Here is an 18,603-nt window from a genome sequence, read left to right as displayed (position 1 = left end):
ACAAGGCACAGTATTCGCTCCCAGTGTTCCACAAGGCACAGCAATGGCTACCAGTGTTCCACAAGGCACAGTAATGGCTCCCAGTGTTTCACAAGGCACAGTACTCGCTCCTAGTGTTCCACAAGGCACAGTACTGGCTCCCAGTGTTCCACAAGGCACAGTACTGGCTCCCAGTGTTCCACAAGGCACAGTACTGGCTCCCAGTGTTCCACAAGGCACAGTACTGGCTCCCAGTGTTCCAAAAGGCACAATCCTCGCTCCCAGTGTTCCACAAGGCACAGTACTGGCTAACAGTGTTCCACAAGGCACAGTACTGGCTCCCAGTGTTCCACAAGGCACAGTACTGGCTCCCAGTGTTCCACAAGGCACAGTACTGGCTCCCAGTGTTCCACAAGACACAGTACTGGCTCCCAGTGTTCCACAAGGCACAGTGCTGGCTCCCAGTGTTCCACAAGACACAGTACTGGCTTCCAGTGTTCAACAAGGCACAGCACTCGCTCCCAGTGTTCCACAATGCACAGTACTCGCTCCCAGTGTTCCACAAGGCAAAGTACTGGATCCCAGTGTTCCACAAGGCACAGTACTGGCTCCCAGTGTTCCACAAGGCACAGTACTGGCTCCCAGTGTTCCACAAGGCACAGTACTCGCTCCCAGTGTACCACAAAGCACAGTACTGGCTCCCAGTGTTCCACAAGGCACAGTACTGGCTCCCAGTGTTCCACAAGGCACAGAACTCGCTCCCAGTGTTCCTCAAGGCACAGTACTGGCTCCTAGTGTTCCACAAGGCACAGTACTCGCTCCCAGTGTTTCACAAGGCACAGTGCTGGCTCCCAGTGTTCCACAAGGCACAGTACTGGCTCCCAGTGTTCCACAAGACACTGTACTGGCTCCCAGTGTTCCACAAGGCACAGTGCTGGCTCCCAGTGTTCCACAAGGCACAGTACTGGCTTCCAGTGTTCCACAAGGCACAGTACTCGCTCCCAGTGTTCCACAAGGCACAGTACTCGCTCCCAGTGTTCCACAAGGCAAAGTACTGGCTCCCAGTGTTCCACAAGGCACAATACTGGCTCCCAGTGTTCTACAATGCACACTACTGGCTCCCAGTGTTCCACAAGGCACAGTACTCGCTCCCAGTGTACCACAAGGCACAGTACTGGCTCCCAGTGTTCCACAAGGCACAGTACTGCCTCCCAGTGTTCCACAAGGCACAGAACTCGATCCCAGTGTTCCACAAGGCACAGTACTGGCTCCCAGTGTTCCACAAGGCACAGTACCGGCTCCCAGTGTTCCACAAGGCACAGTACTGGCTCCCAGTGTTCCACAAGGCACAGTACTGGCTCCTAGTGTTCCACAAGGCACAGTACTGGCTTCCAGTGTTCCACAAGGCACAGTACTGGCTCGCAGTGTTCCACAAGGCACAGTACTCGCTCCCAGTGTTCCACAAGGCACAGTACTGGCTCCCAGTGTTCCACAAGGCACAGTACTGGCTCCCAGTGTTCCACAAGGCACAGTACTGGCTCCCCGTGTTCCACAAGGCACAATACTGGCTCCCAGTGTTCCACAAGGCACAGTACTGGCTCCCAGTGTTCCACAAGGCACAGTACTGGCTCCCAGTGTTCCACAAGGCACAGTACTGGCTCCCAGTGTTCCACAAGGCACAGAACTGGCTCCCAGTGTTCCACAAGGCACAGTACTGGCTCCCAGTGTTCCACAAGGCACAGTACTGGCTCCCAGTGTTCCACAAGGCACAGTACTGGCTCCCAGTGTTCCAAAAGGCACAGTACTCGCTCCAAGTGTTTCACAAGGCACAGTACTGGCTCCCAGTGTTCCACAAGGCACAGTACTGGCTCCCAGTGTTCCACAAGGCACAGTACTCGCTCCCAGTGTTCCACAAGGCACAGTACTAGCTCCCAGTGTTCCAGAAGGCACAGTACTCGCTCCCAGTGTTCCACAAGGCACAGTACTGGCTCCCAGTGTTCCAAAAGGCACAGTACTGGCTCCCAGTGTTCCACAAGGCACAGTACTGGCTCCCAGTGTTCCACAAGGCACAGTACTAACTCCCAGTGCTCCACAAGGCACAGTACTGGCTCCCAGTCTTCCACAAGGCACAGTACTCGCTTTCAGTGTTCCACAATGCATAGTACTGGCTCCCAGTGTTCCAAAAGGCACAGTACTCGCTCCCAGTGTTCCACAAGGCACAGTACTCGCTCCCAGTGTTCCACAAGGCACAGTACTGGCTCCCAGTGTTCCACAAGGCACAGTACTGGCTCCCAGTGTTCCAAAAGGCACAGTACTCGCTCCCAGTGTTCCACAAGGCACAGTACTGGCTCCCAGCGTTCCACAAGGCACAGTACTGGCTCCCAATGTTCCACAAGGCACAGTACTGGCTCCCAGTGTTCCACAAGGCACAGTACTGGCTCCTAGTGTTCCACAAGGCACAGTACTGGCTCCCAGTGTTCCACAAGGCACAGAACTGGCTCCCAGTGTTCCACAAGGCACAGTACTGGCTCCCAGTGTTCCACAAGGCACAGTACTGGCTCCCAGTGTTCCACAAGGCACAGTACTGGCTCCAAGTGTTCCAAAAGGCACAGTACTCGCTCCCAGTGTTCCACAAGGCACAGTACTGGCTCCCAGTGTTCCACAAGGCACAGTACTGGCTCCCAGTGTTCCACAAGGCACAGCACTGGCTCCCAGTGTTCCACAAGGCACAGTACTGGCTCCCAGTATTCCACAAGGCACAGTATTCGCTCTCAGTGTGCCACAAGGCACAGTAATGGCTCCCAGTGTTCCACAAGGCACAGTACTGGCTCCCAGTGTTCCACAAGGCACAGTACTGGCTCCCTGTGTTCCACAAGGCACAGTACTCGCTCCCGGTGTTCCACAAGGCTCAGTAGTGGCTCCCAGTGTTCCACAAAGCACAGTACTGGCTCCCAGTGTTCCACAAGGCACAGTACTCGCTCCCAGTGTTCCACAAGGTACAGTACTGGCTCTCAGTGTTCCACAAGGCACAGTACTGGCTCCCAGTGTTCCACAAGGCACAGTACTGGCTCCCTGTGTTCCACAAGGCACAGTACTCGCTCCCGGTGTTCCACAAAGCACAGTACTGGCTCCCAGTGTTCCACAAGGCACAGTACTGGCTCCCTGTGTTCCACAAGGCACAGTACTCGCTCCCGGTGTTCCACAAGGCTCAGTAGTGGCTCCCAGTGTTCCACAAAGCACAGTACTGGCTCCCAGTGTTCCACAAGGCACAGTACTATCTCCCAGTGTTCCACAAGGCACAATACTGGCTCCCAGTGTTCCACAAGGCACAGTACTGGCTTCCAGTGTTCCACAAGGCACAGTACTCGCTCCCAGTGTTCCACAAGGCACAGTACTCGCTATCAGTGTACCACAAGGCACAGTACTGGCTCTCAGTGTTCCACAAGGCACAGTACTGGCTCCCAGTGTTCCACAAGGTACAGTAGTGGCTCCCAGTGTTCCACAAGGCACAGTACTGGCTCCCAGTGTTCCACAAGGCACAGTACTCGCTCCCAGTGTTCCACAAGGCACAGTACTGGCTCCCAGTGTTCCACAAGGTACAGTACTTACTGCCAGTGTTCCACAAGGCACAGTACTGGCTCCCAGTGTTCCACAAGGCACAGTACTGGCTGCCTGTGTTCCACAAGGCACAGTACTCGCTCCCGGTGTTCCACAAGGCACAGTACTGGTTCCCAGTGTTCCACAAGGCACGGTACTGGCTCCCAGTGTTCCACAAGGCACAGTACTGGCTCCCAGTGTTCCACAAGGCACAGTACTAGCTCCCAGTGTTCCACAAGGCACAGTACTGGCTCCCAGTGTTCCACAAGGCACAGTACTCGCTCCCAGTGTTCCACAAGGGACAGTACTCGCTCCCAGTGTTCCACAAGGCACAGTACTAGCTCCCAGTGTTCCACAAGGCACAGTACTGGCTCCCAGTGTTCCACAAGGTACAGTACTGGCTCCCAGTGTTCCACAAGGCACAGTACTCGCTCCCAGTGTTCCACAAGGCACAGTAATGGCTCCCAGTGTTCCACAAGGCACAGTACTGGCTCCCAGTGTTTCACAAGGCACAGTACTCGCTCCCAGTGTTCCACAAGGCACAGTACTGGCTCCCAGTGTTCCACAAGGCACAGTACTGGCTCCCAGTGTTCCACAAGGCACAGTACTGGCTCCCAGTGTTCCACAAGGCACAGTACTGGCTCCCAGTGTTCCAAGAGGCACAATACTCGCTCCCAGTGTTCCACAAGGCACAGTACTGGCTCATAGTGTTCCACAATGCACAGTACTGGCTCCCAGTGTTCCACAAGGCACAGTACTGGCTCCCAGTGTTCCACAAGGCACAGTACTGGATCCCAGTGTTCCACAAGGCACAGTATTCGCTCCCAGTGTTCCACAAGGCACAGTACTGGTTCCCAGTGTTCCACAAGGCACAGTACTGGCTCCCAGTGTTCCACAAGGTACAGTACTGGCTCCCAGTGTTCCACAAGGCACAGTACTAGCTCCCAGTGTTCCACAAGGCACAGTACTGGCTCCCTGTGTTCCACAAGGCACAGTACTGGCTCCCAGTGTTCCACAAGGTACAGTACTGGCTCCCAGTGTTCCACAAGGCACAGTACTAGCTCCCAGTGTTCCACAAGGCACAGTACTGGCTCCCTGTGTTCCACAAGGTACAGTACTGGCTCCCAGTGTTCTACAAGGCACAGTACTAGCTCCCAGTGTTCCACAAGGCACAGTACTGGCTCCCTGTGTTCCACAAGGCACAGTTCTGGCTCCCAGTGTTCCACAAGGTACAGTACTGGCTCCCAGTGTTCCACAAGGCACAGTACTGGCTCCCTCTGTTCCACAAGGCACAGTACTGGCTCCCAGTGTTCCACAAGGTACGGTACTGGCTTACAGTGTTCCACAAGGCACAGTACTAGCTCCCAGTGTTCCACAAGGCACAGTACTGGCTCCCGGTGTTCCACAAGGCACAGTACTGGCTCCCAGTGTTCCACAAGGCACAGTACTGGCTCCCTCTGTTCCACAAGGCACAGTACTGGCTCCCAGTGTTCCACAAGGTACGGTACTGGCTTACAGTGTTCCACAAGGCACAGTACTAGCTCCCAGTGTTCCACAAGGCACAGTACTGGCTCCCGGTGTTCCACAAGGCACAGTACTGGCTCCCAGTGTTCCACAAGACACAGTACTGGCTCCCAGTGTTCCACAAGGCAAAGTACTCGCTCGAGGTGTTGCACAAGGCACAGTACTGGCTCACAGTGTTCGACAAGGTACAGTACTGGCTCCCAGTGTTCCACAAGGCACAGTACTGGCTCCCAGTGTTGCACAATGCACAGTACTCGCTCCCAGGGTTCCACAAGGCACAGTACTGGCTCCCAGTGTTCCACAAGGCACAGTACTGGCTCCCAGTGTTCCACAAGGCAGAGTACTCGCTCCCAGTGTTCAACAAGGCACAGTACTGGCTCCCAGTGTTCCACAAGGCACAGTACTGGCTCCCAGTGTTCCACAAGGCACAGTACTCGCTCCCAGTGTTCCACAAGGCACAGTACTCTCTCCCATCTTGTTCCTCATCCTCATATCTGACATAGACAAGGATGTCAGCCACAGCACCGTGTCTTCGTTTGCAGATGACACCCGAATCTGCATGACAGTGTCTTCCACTGCAGACACTGCAAGGCTCCAGGCGGACATTGCAGACACTGCAAGGCTCCAGGCAGATATTGCAGACACTGCAAGGCTCCAGGCAGATATTGCAGACACTACAAGGCTCCAGACGGACATTGCAGACACTGCAAAGCTCCAGGCAGACATTGCAAGCACTGCAAGGCTCCAGGCAGACATTGCAGACACTGCAAGGCTCCAGGCAGACATTGCAGACACTACAAGGCTCCAGGCAGACATTGCAGACACTGCAAGGCTCCAGGCAGACATTGCAGACACTACAAGGCTCCAGGCAGACATTGCAGACACTGCAAGGCTCCAGGCAGACATTGCAGACACTGCAAGGCTCCAGGCAGACATCAACCAAATCTTTCAGTGGGCTGCAGAAAACAATATGAAGTTCAACGATGAGAAATTTCAATTACTCAGATATGGTAAACATGAGGAAATTAAATCTTCATCAGAGTACAAAACAAATTCTGGCCACAAAATAGAGCGAAACACCAACGTCAAAGACCTGGGAGTGATCATGTCGGAGGATCTCACCTTCAAGGACCATAACATTGTATCAATCGCATCTGCTAGAAAAATGACAGGATGGATAATGAGAACCTTCAAAACTAGGGAGGCCAAGCCCATGATGACACTCTTCAGGTCACTTGTTCTATCTAGGCTGGAATATTGCTGCACACTAACAGCACCTTTCAAGGCAGGTGAAATTGCTGACCTAGAAAATGTACAGAGAACTTTCACGGCGCGCATAACACCTCAATTACTGAGAGCACTTGAGGTTCCTGAACCTGTATTCCCTGGAATGCAGGCGGGAGAGATACATGATTATATACACCTGGAAAATCCTAGAGTTTACCTGGAGTTTACCTGGAGAGAGTTTCGGGGGTCAACGCCCCCGCGGCCCGGTCTGTGACCAGGCCTCCTGGTGGATCAGCGCCTGATCAACCAGGCTGTTGCTGCTGGCTGCACGCAAACCAACGTACGAGCCACAGCCCGGCTGATCAGGAACTGCCTTTAGGTGCTTGTCCAGTGCCAGCTTGAAGACTGCCAGGGGTCTGTTGGTAATCCCCCTTATGTGTGCTGGGAGGCAGTTGAACAGTCTCGGTCCCCTGACACTTATTGTATGGTCTCTTAACGTGCTAGTGACACCCCTGCTTTTCATTGGGGGGATGGTGCATCGTCTGCCAAGTCTTTTGCTTTCGTAGTGAGTGATTTTCGTGTGCAAGTTCGGTACTAGTCCCTCTAGGATTCTCCAGGTGTATATAATCATGTATCTCTCCCTCCTGCGTTCCAGGGAATACAGGGACTAGTACCGAACTTGCACACAAAAATCACTCACAACGAAAGCAAAAGACTTGGCAGACGATGCATCATCCCCCCAATGAAAAGCAGGGGTGTCACTAGCACGTTAAGACACCATACAATAAGTGTCAGGGTCCCACGACTTTTCAACTGCTTCCCAGCATACATAAGGGGGATTATCAATAGACCCCTGGCAGTCTTCAAGCTGGCACTGGACAAGCACCTAAAGTCGGTACCTGACCAGCCGGGCTGTGGCTCGTACGTTGGATTGCGTGCAGCCAGCAGTAACAGCCTGGTTGATCATGATCTGATCCACCATGAGGCCTGGTCACAAACCGGGCCGTGGGGGCGTTGACCCCCGGAACTCTCTCCAGGTAAACTCCAGTCCACTAACACCCAGGATGTGACCAACACCAGTCCAATAACACCCAGGATGTGACCCACACCAGTTCACTAACACCCAGGATGTGACCCACACCAGATCACTAACACCCAGTATGTGACCCACACCAGTCCACTAACACTCATGATGCGACCCACACCAGTCCACTAACACTCAGGATGTGACCCACGCCAGTCCACTAACACCCAGGATGTGACCCACACCAGTTCACTAACATAGAGGATGAGATCCACACCAGTCCACTAACACCCAGGATGTGACCCACACAAGTCCACTAACACCCAGGATGCGACCCACACCAGTTCACTAACACCCAGGATGTGACCCACACCAGTCCACTAACATCCAGGATGAGACCCACACCAGTTCACTAACACCCAGGATGCGACCCACACCAGTCCACTAACACCCAGGATGTGACCCACACCAGTCCACTAACACCCAGGATGAGACCCACACCAGTTCACTAACACCCAGGATGCGACCCACACCAGTCCACTAACACCCAGGATGTGACCCACACCAGTCCACTAACACCCAGGATGTGACCCACACCATTTCACTAACACCCAGGATGTGACCCAAACCAATGCACAAACACCCAGGATGCGACCCAGAGCAGTCCACTAACACCCAGGATGCCACCCACACCAGTCCACTTGACGCGCTATGGACCTCTGCAATGTTGAGGTACAGTCCCTGGACCCATTATGTACCTCTGAAAGGTTGAGGTACAGTCCCAGGACCCATTATGTACCTCTGTAATATTGAGGTACAGTCCCTGGACCCATTATGTACCTCTGTAATGTTGAGGTACAGTCCCTGAACCCATTACGTAACTCTGTAATGTTGAGGTCCAGTCCCTGGACCCATTACGTACCTCTGTAATGTTGAGATACAGTTCCTGGACCCATTATGTACCTCTGCAATGTTGAAGTACAGTCCCTGGATCCATTATGTACCTCTCTAATGTTGAGATACAGTCCCTGGATCCATTATGTACCTCTGTAATATTTTCACTACCACCCACAGGATGGGTATGGGGTGAATACCACCCACAGGATGGGTATGGGGTGAATACCACCCACAGGGTGGGTATGGGGTGATTACCACCCACAGGATGGGTATGGGGTGAATACCACCCACAGGACGGGTATGGGGTGAATACCACCCACAGGGTGGGTATGGGGTGATTACCACCCACACGATGGGTATGGGGTGAATACCACCCACAGGATGGGTATGGGGTGAATACCACCCACAGGATGGGTATGGGGTGATTACCACCCACAGGATGGGTATGGGGTGAATACCACCCACAGGACGGGTATGGGGTGAATACCACCCACAGGGTGGGTATGGGGTGATTACCACCCACACGATGGGTATGGGGTGAATAAGGATGGGTATGGGGTGAATACCACCCACAGGATGGGTATGGGGTGATTACCACCCACAGGATGGGTATGGGGTAACTACCACCCACAGGATGGGTATGGGGTAACTACCACCCACAGGATGGGTATGGGGTGAATACCACCCACAGGATGGGTATGGGGTAACTACCACCCACAGGATGGGTATGGGGTAACTACCACCCACAGGATGGGTATGGGGTGATTACCACCCACAGGATGGGTATGGGGTGAATACCACCCACAGGATGGGTATGGGGTAACTACCACCCACATGATGGGTATGGGGTAACTACCACCCACAGGATGGGTATGGGGTAACTACCACCCACAGGATGGGTATGGGGTGATTACCACCCACAGGATGGGTATGGGGTGAATACCACCCACAGGATGGGTATGGGGTAACTACCACCCACATGATGGGTATGGGGTAACTACCACCCACAGGATGGGTATGGGGTAACTACCACCCACAGGATGGGTATGGGGTAACTACCACCCACAGGATGGGTATGGGGTGAATACCACCCACAGGATGGGTATGGGGTAACTACCACCCACAGGATGGGTATGGGGTGACTTCCACCCACAGGGTGGGTATGGGGTGACTACCACCCACAGGATGGGTATGGGTAACTACCACCCACAGGGTGGGTATGGGGTGACTACCACCCACAGGATGGGTATGGGGTGACTACCACCCACAGGGTGGGTATGGGGTAACTACCACCCACAGGAAGGGTATGGGGTGACTTCCACCCACAGGGTGGGTATAGGGTAACTACCACCCACAGGATGGGTATGGGGTGACTTCCACCCACAGGGTGGGTATGGGGTGACTACCACCCACAGGATGGGTATGGGGTTACTACCACCCACAGGGTGGGTATGGGGTGACTACCACCCACAGGATGGGTATGGGGTTACTACCACCCACAGGGTGGGTATGGGGTGACTACCACCCACAGGATGGGTATGGGGTGACTACCACCCACACGATGAGTATGGGGTTACTACCACCCACAGGGTGGGTATGGGGTGACTACCACCCACAGGGTGGGTATGGGGTTACTACCACCCACAGGGTGGGTATGGGGTGACTACCACCCACAGGGTGGGTATGGGGTAACTACCACCCACAGGGTGGGTATGGGGTAACTACCACCCACAGGGTGGGTATGGGGTAACTACCACCCACAGGGTGGGTATGGGGTAACTACCACCCACAGGGTGGGTATGGGGTAACTACCACCCACAGGGTGGGTATGGGATAACTACCACCCACAGGGTGGGTATGGGGTGACTACCACCCACAGGATGGGTATGGGGTAAATACCACCCACAGGATGGGTATGGGGTAACTACCACCCACAGGATGGGTATGGGGTAACTACCACCCACAGAATGGGTATGGGTAACTACCACCCACAGGGTGGGTATGGGGTGACTACCACCCACAGGATGGGTATAGGGTAACTACCACCCACAGGATGGGTATGGGGTGACTACCACCCACAGGGTGGGTATGGGGTAACTACCACCCACAGGATGGGTATAGGGTGACTTCCACCCACAGGGTGGGTATGGGGTAACTACCACCCACAGGATGGGTATGGGGTGACTTCAACCCACAGGGTGGGTATGGGGTAACTACCACCCACAGGATGGGTATGGGGTTACTACCACCCACAGGGTGGGTATGGGGTGACTACCACCCACAGGATGGGTATGGGGTTACTACCACCCACAGGGTGGGTATGGGGTGAGTACCACCCATAGGATGGGTATGGGGTGACTACCACCCATACGATGGGTATGGGGTTACTACCACCCACAGGGTGGGTATGGGGTGACTACCACCCACAGGGTGGGTATGGGGTTACTACCACCCACAGGGTGGGTATAAGGTAACTACCACCCACAGGGTGGGTATGGGGTAACTACCACCCACAGGGTGGGTATGGGGTAACTACCACCCACAGGATGGGTATGGGGTTACTACCACCCACAGGGTGGGTATGGGGTGACTACCACCCACAGGATGGGTATGGGGTTACTACCACCCACAGGGTGGGTATGGGGTGACTACCACCCACAGGATGGGTATGGGGTTACTACCACCCACAGGGTGGGTATGGGGTGACTACCACCCACACGATGGGTATGGGGTTACTACCACCCACAGGGTGGGTATGGGGTAACTACCACCCACAGGGTGGGAATGGGGTAACTACCACCCACAGGGTGGGTATGGGGTAACTACCACCCACAGGTTGGGTATGGGGTAACTACCACCCACAGGATGGGTATGGGGTGACTACCACCCACAGGGTGGGTATGGGGTAACTACCACCCACAGGGTGGGTATGGGGTAACTACCACCCACAGGAAGGGTATGGGGTGACTACCACCCACAGGGTGGGTATGGGGTTACTACCACCCACAGGGTGGGTATGGGGTTACTACAACCAACATGGTGGGTATGGGGTGACTACCACCCACAGGGTGGGTATGGGGTGACTACCACCCACAGGGTGGGTATGGGGTGACTACCACCCACAGGGTGGGTATGGGGTGACTACCACCCACAGGGTGGGTATGGGGTAACTACCACCCACAGGATGGGTATAGGGTGACTACCACCCACAGGGTGGGTATGGGGTGACTACCACCCACAGGGTGGGTATGGGGTAACTACCACCCACAGGATGGGTATAGGGTGACTACCACCCACAGGGTGGGTATGGGGTACATAATAAACAGTTGTGTATGAGCAAGTAATTAACACAGGTAATACTCCAGTTCACATTGAGGGGCTTTCAGGGGTCGACGCCCCCGCGGCCCCAGTCCAGGACCAGGCCTGGTGGTTGATCAGGACCTGATCAACCAGGCTGTTACTGCTGTTACGTACGAACTACAGCCCAACTGTTTAGGTATTAACTTTATGTGTCTGTCCATATACATATATATATATATATATATATATATATATATATATATATATATATATATATATATATATTTATATATATATATATATACATAGTTAATGTGCACCTGGATGGTATTTGTGCTAATAGATATGTTCTTGTGTTGGCAGATAGTTTACGTGGCGGCCATTGTTGTGACCGTCTGTATGATAGTGACCAACCAGCAAGGTCAGTATATGTGTGTTGTACTGTATACCAGGGATATATGTACTTTATATTAAGGTATATACCAGGGATATATGGCCTCTATATTAACCTATATACCAGGGATATATGGCCTCTATATTAACCTATATACCAGGGATATATGGCCTCTATATTAAGCTATATACCAGGGATGTATGGCCTCTATATTAACCTATATACCAGGGATATATGGCCTCTATATTAACCTATATACCAGGGATATATGGCCTCTATATTAACCTATATACCAGGGATATATGGCCTCTATATTAAGCTATATACCAGGGATGTATGGCCTCTATATTAACCTATATACCAGGGATATATGGCCTCTATATTAACCTGTATACCAGGGATATATGTACTTTATATTAACCTATATACCAGGGATATATGGCCTCTATATTAACCTATATACCAGGGATATATGGCCTCTATATTAAGCTATATACCAGGGATGTATGGCCTCTATATTAACCTATATACCAGGGATATATGGCCTCTATATTAACCTATATACCAGGGATATATGGCCTCTATATTAACCTGTATACCAGGGATATATGGCCTCTATATTAACCTATATACCAGGGATATATGTACTTTATATTAAGGTATATACCAGGGATATATGGCTTCTATATTAACCTGTATACCAGGGATATATGGCCTCTATATTAACCTATATACCAGGGATATATGTACTTTATATTAAGGTATATACCAGGGATATATGGCCTCTATATTAAGCTATATACCAGGGATGTATGGCCTCTATATTAACCTATATACCAGGGATATATGGCCTCTATATTAACCTGTATACCAGGGATATATGGCCTCTATATTAACCTGTATACCAGGGATATATGGCCTCTATATTAACCTGTATACCAGGGATATATGGCCTCTATATTAACCTGTATACCAGGGATATATGGCCTCTATATTAACCTATATACCAGGGATATATGTACTTTATATTAAGGTATATACCAGGGATATATGGCCTCTATATTAACCTATATACCAGGGATATATGTACTTTATATTAACCTATATACCAGGGATATATGGCCTCTATATTAACCTATATACCAGGGATATATGGCCTCTATATTAACCTATATACCAGGGATATATGGCCTCTATATTAACCTATATACCAGGGATACATGGCCTCTATATTAACCTATATACCAGGGATATATGGCCTCTATATTAACCTATATACCAGGGATATATGGCCTCTATATTAACCTATATACCAGGGATATATGGCCTCTATATTAACCTATATACCAGGGATATATGGCCTCTATATTAACCTATATACCAGGGATATATGGCCTCTATATTAACCTATATACCAGGGATATATGGCCTCTATATTAACCTATATACCAGGGATATATGTACTTTATATTAACCTATATACCAGGGATATATGGCCTCTATATTAACCTATATACCAGGGATATATGGCCTCTATATTAACCTATATACCAGGGATATATGTACTTTATATTAACCTATATACCAGGGATATATGGCCTCTATATTAACCTATATACCAGGGATATATGGCCTCTATATTAATCTATATACCAGGGATATATGGCCTCTATATTAACCTATATACCAGGGATATATGGCCTCTATATTAACCTATATACCAGGGCTATATGGCCTCTATATTAACCTATATACCAGGGATATATGGCCTCTATATTAACCTATATACCAGGGATATATGTACTTTATATTAACCTATATACCAGGGATATATGGCCTCTATATTAACCTATATACCAGGGATATATGGCCTCTATATTAACCTATATACCAGGGATATATGTACTTTATATTAACCTATATACCAGGGATATATGGCCTCTATATTAACCTATATACCAGGGATATATGGCCTCTATATTAACCTATATACCAGGGATATATGGCCTCTATATTAACCTATATAAAAGGGATATATGGCCTCTATATTAACCTATATACCAGGGATATATGACCTCTATATTAACCTATATACCAGGGATATATGGCCTCTATATTAACCTATATACCAGGGATATATGGCCTCTATATTAACCTATATACCAGGGATATATGGCCTCTATATTAACCTATATACCAGGGATATATGGCCTCTATATTAACCTATATACCAGGGATATATGGCCTCTATATTAACCTATATACCAGGGATATATGGCCTCTATATTAACCTATATACCAGGGATATATGGCCTCTATATTAACCTATATACCAGGGATATATGTACTTTATATTAACCTATATACCAGGGATATATGGCCTCTATATTAACCTATATACCAGGGATATATGGCCTCTATATTAACCTATATACCAGGGATATATGTACTTTATATTAACCTATATACCAGGGATATATGGCCTCTATATTAACCTATATACCAGGGATATATGGCCTCTATATTAACCTATATACCAGGGATATATGGCCTCTATATTAACCTATATACCAGGGATATATGTACTTTATATTAACCTATATACCAGGGATATATGGCCTCTATATTAACCTATATACCAGGGATATATGGCCTCTATATTAACCTATATACCAGGGATATATGGCCTCTATATTAACCTATATACCAGGGATATATGGCCTCTATATTAACCTATATACCAGGGATATATGGCCTCTATATTAACCTATATACCAGGGCTATATGGCCTCTATATTAACCTATATACCAGGGATATATGGCCTCTATATTAACCTATATACCATGGATATATGTACTTTATATTAACCTATATACCAGGGATATATGGCCTCTATATTAACCTATATACCAGGGATATATGGCCTCTATATTAACCTATATACCAGGGATATATGTACTTTATATTAACCTATATACCAGGGATATATGGCCTCTATATTAACCTATATACCAGGGATATATGGCCTCTATATTAACCTATATACCAGGGATATATGGCCTCTATATTAACCTATATACCAGGGATATATGGCCTCTATATTAACCTATATACCAGGGATATATGGCCTCTATATTAACCTATATACCAGGGATATATGGCCTCTATATTAACCTATATACCAGGGATATATGGCCTCTATATTAACCTATATACCAGGGATATATGGCCTCTATATTAACCTATATACCAGGGATATATGTACTTTATATTAACCTATATACCAGGGATATATGGCCTCTATATTAACCTATATACCAGGGATATATGGCCTCTATATTAACCTATATACCAGGGAAATATGTACTTTATATTAACCTATATACCAGGGATATATGGCCTCTATATTAACCTATATACCAGGGATATATGGCCTCTATATTAACCTATATACCAGGGATATATGGCCTCTATATTAACCTATATACCAGGGATATATGGCCTCTATATTAACCTATATACCAGGGATATATGGCCTCTATATTAACCTATATACCAGGGATATATGGCCTCTATATTAACCTATATACCAGGGATATATGTACTTTATATTAACCTATATACCAGGGATATATGGCCTCTATATTAACCTATATACCAGGGATATATGGCCTCTATATTAACCTATATACCAGTTATATATGGCCTCTATATTAACCTATATACCAGGGATATATGGCCTCTATATTAACCTATATACCAGGGATATATGTACTTTATATTAACCTATATACCAGGGATATATGGCCTCTATATTAACCTATATACCAGGGATATATGGCCTCTATATTAACCTATATACCAGGGATATATGTACTTTATATTAACCTATATACCAGGGATATATGGCCTCTATATTAACCTATATACCAGGGATATATGGCCTCTATATTAACCTATATACCAGGGATATATGGCCTCTATATTAACCTATATACCAGGGATATATGGCCTCTATATTAACCTATATACCAGGGATATATGGCCTCTATATTAACCTATATACCAGGGATATATGGCCTCTATATTAACCTATATACCAGGGATATATGTACTTTATATTAAGGTATACCAGGGATATATGGCCTCTATATTAACCTATATACCAGGGATATATGTACTTTATATTAAGGTATACCAGGGATATATGTACTTTATATTAAGGTATACCAGGGATATATGTACTTTATATTAAGGTATACCAGGGATATATGTACTTTATATTAAGGTATACCAGGAATATATGTACTTTATATTAAGGTATACCAGGGATATATGTACTTTATATTAAGGTATACCAGGGATATATGTACTTTATATTAACCTATATACCAGGGATATATGGCCTCTATATTAACCTATATACCAGGGATATATGGCCTCTATATTAACCTATATACCAGGGATATATGGCCTCTATATTAACCTATATACCAGGGATATATGTACTTTATATTAAGGTATACCAGGGATATATGTACTTTATATTAAGGTATACCAGGGATATATGTACTTTATATTAAGGTATACCAGGGATATATGTATTTTATATTAAGGTATACCAGGTATACATGTACTTTATATTAAGGTATACCAGGGATATATGTACTTTATATTAAGGTATACCAGGGATATATGTACTTTATATTAAGGTATACCAGGGATATATGTACTTTATATTAAGGTATACCAGGGATATTTGCACTTTGTATTAAGGTATACCAGGGATTTATGTACTTTATATTATGGTATACCAGGGATATATGTACTTTATATTAAGGTATACCAGGGATATATGTACTTTATATTAAGGTATACCAGGGATATATGTACTTTATATTAAGGTATACCAGGGATATATGGGGTTTATCCATCCCTTCAAGCGGATGACTTTATATTGTGTTGTGTGTGTGTGTGTGTGTGTGTGTGTGTGTGTGTGTGTGTGTGTGTGTGTGGGTGTGTGTGTGTGTGTGTGTGTGTGTGTGTGTGTGTGTGTGTGTGGGTGTGTGTGTGTGTGTGTGTGTGTGTGTGTGTGTGGGTGTGTGTGTGTGTGTGTGTGTGTGTGTGTGTGTGTGTGTGTGTGTGTGTGGGTGTGTACTCACCTATTTGTGGTTGCAGGGGTCGAGTCCTAGCTCCTGGCCCCGCCTCTTCACCGGTTGCTACTGGGCCCTCTCTCTCCCCGCTCCATGAGCTTTATCAAACCTCGTCTTAAAACTGTGTATGGTTCTTGCCTCCACTACGTCATTTTCTAGGCTATTCCACTGCCTTACAACTCTATGACTGAAGAAATACTTCCTACTATCTCTCTGACTCATTTGTGTCTTCAACTTCCAATTGTGGCCTCTTGTTTCTGTGTCCCCTCCCTGGAACATCCTGTCTTTGTCCACCTTGTCTATTCCACGCAGTATTTTATATGTCGTTATCATGTCTCCCCTGGCCCTCCTGTCCTCCAGTGTCGTCAGGCCGATTTCCCTTAATCTTTCTTCATAGGACATTCCCCTTAGCTCTGGAACTAACCTTGTCGCAAACCTTTGTACTTTCTCTAGTTTCTTGACGTGCTTTATCAAGTGCGGGTTCCAAACAGGTGCTGCATACTCCAGTATGGGCCTGACATACACGGTGTACAGTGCCTTGAATGATTCCTTACTAAGGTATCGGAATGCTGTTCTCAGGTTTGCCAGGCGCCCATATGCTGCAGCAGTTATCTGATTGATGTGTGCTTCCGGAGACATGCTCGGTGTTATACTCACCCCAAGATCTTTCTCCTTGAGTGAGGTTTGCAGTCTTTGGCCACCTAGCCTATACTCTGTCTGTGGTCTTCTGTGCCCTTCCCCTATCTTCATGACTTTGCATTTGGCAGGATTAAATTCGAGAAGCCATTTGCTGGACCAGGTGTCCAGTCTGTTCAGGTCTCTTTGAAGTCCTGCCTGGTCCTCATCAGATTTAATTCTCCTCATTAACTTCACATCATCTGCAAACAGGGACACTTCTGAGTCTAACCCTTCCGTCATGTCGTTCACATATACCAAAAATAGCACTGGTCCTAGGACCGACCCCTGTGGGACCCCGCTCGTCACAGGTGCCCACTGTGATACATCATTACGTACCATGACTCGTTGTTGCCTCCCTGTCAGGTATTCTCTGATCCATTGCAGTGCCCTTCCTGTTATATGCGCCTGATGCTCTAGCTTCTGCACTAATCTCTTGTGAGGAACTGTGTCAAAGGCCTTCTTGCAGTCCAAGAAGATGCAATCAACCCACCCCTCTCTCTCTTGTCTTACTTCTGTTATTTTATCATAAAACTCCAGAAGGTTTGTAACACAGGATTTGCCTTCCATGAATCCGTGCTGGTTGGCATTTATACTCCTGTTCCGTTCCAGGTGCTCCACCACTCTCCTCCTGATAATCTTCTCCATAATTTTGCATACTATACACGTCAATGACACAGGTCTATAGTTTAGTGCCTCTTTTCTGTCTCCTTTTTTAAAAATGAGAACTACATTTGCCGTCTTCCATACCTCAGGTAGTTGCCCAGTTTCCAGGGATGTGTTGAAGATTGTGGTAAGTGGCACGCACAACATATCTGCTCCCTCTCTAAGG

General features: G+C 47.9%; 1 protein-coding gene across 2 annotated transcripts in view; it reads left to right on the top strand.

Moving 5' to 3' along the window:
* The window catches only part of Rcd6 (Reduction in Cnn dots 6), a 136,196-nt gene that overhangs the window by 41,903 nt on the left and 75,690 nt on the right, over window positions 1-18,603 (top strand). The window contains exon 3 of one of the 2 annotated variants that reach the window (XM_070104182.1): window positions 11,912-11,969. The exons of the other annotated variant lie outside the window; for it this stretch is intronic. Coding sequence (XP_069960283.1) covers window positions 11,912-11,969 — 58 coding nt within the window. The remainder of the gene's footprint in view (window positions 1-11,911; window positions 11,970-18,603) is intronic. 2 annotated transcript variants of the gene reach the window in all.

This window comes from Cherax quadricarinatus, chromosome 89, assembly GCF_038502225.1.
Source record: "Cherax quadricarinatus isolate ZL_2023a chromosome 89, ASM3850222v1, whole genome shotgun sequence".
Lineage (NCBI taxonomy): Eukaryota > Metazoa > Arthropoda > Malacostraca > Decapoda > Parastacidae > Cherax > Cherax quadricarinatus.
The sequence above is the reverse complement of the archived record's forward strand: the minus strand, read 5'-3'. Positions and strand labels throughout refer to the sequence as shown.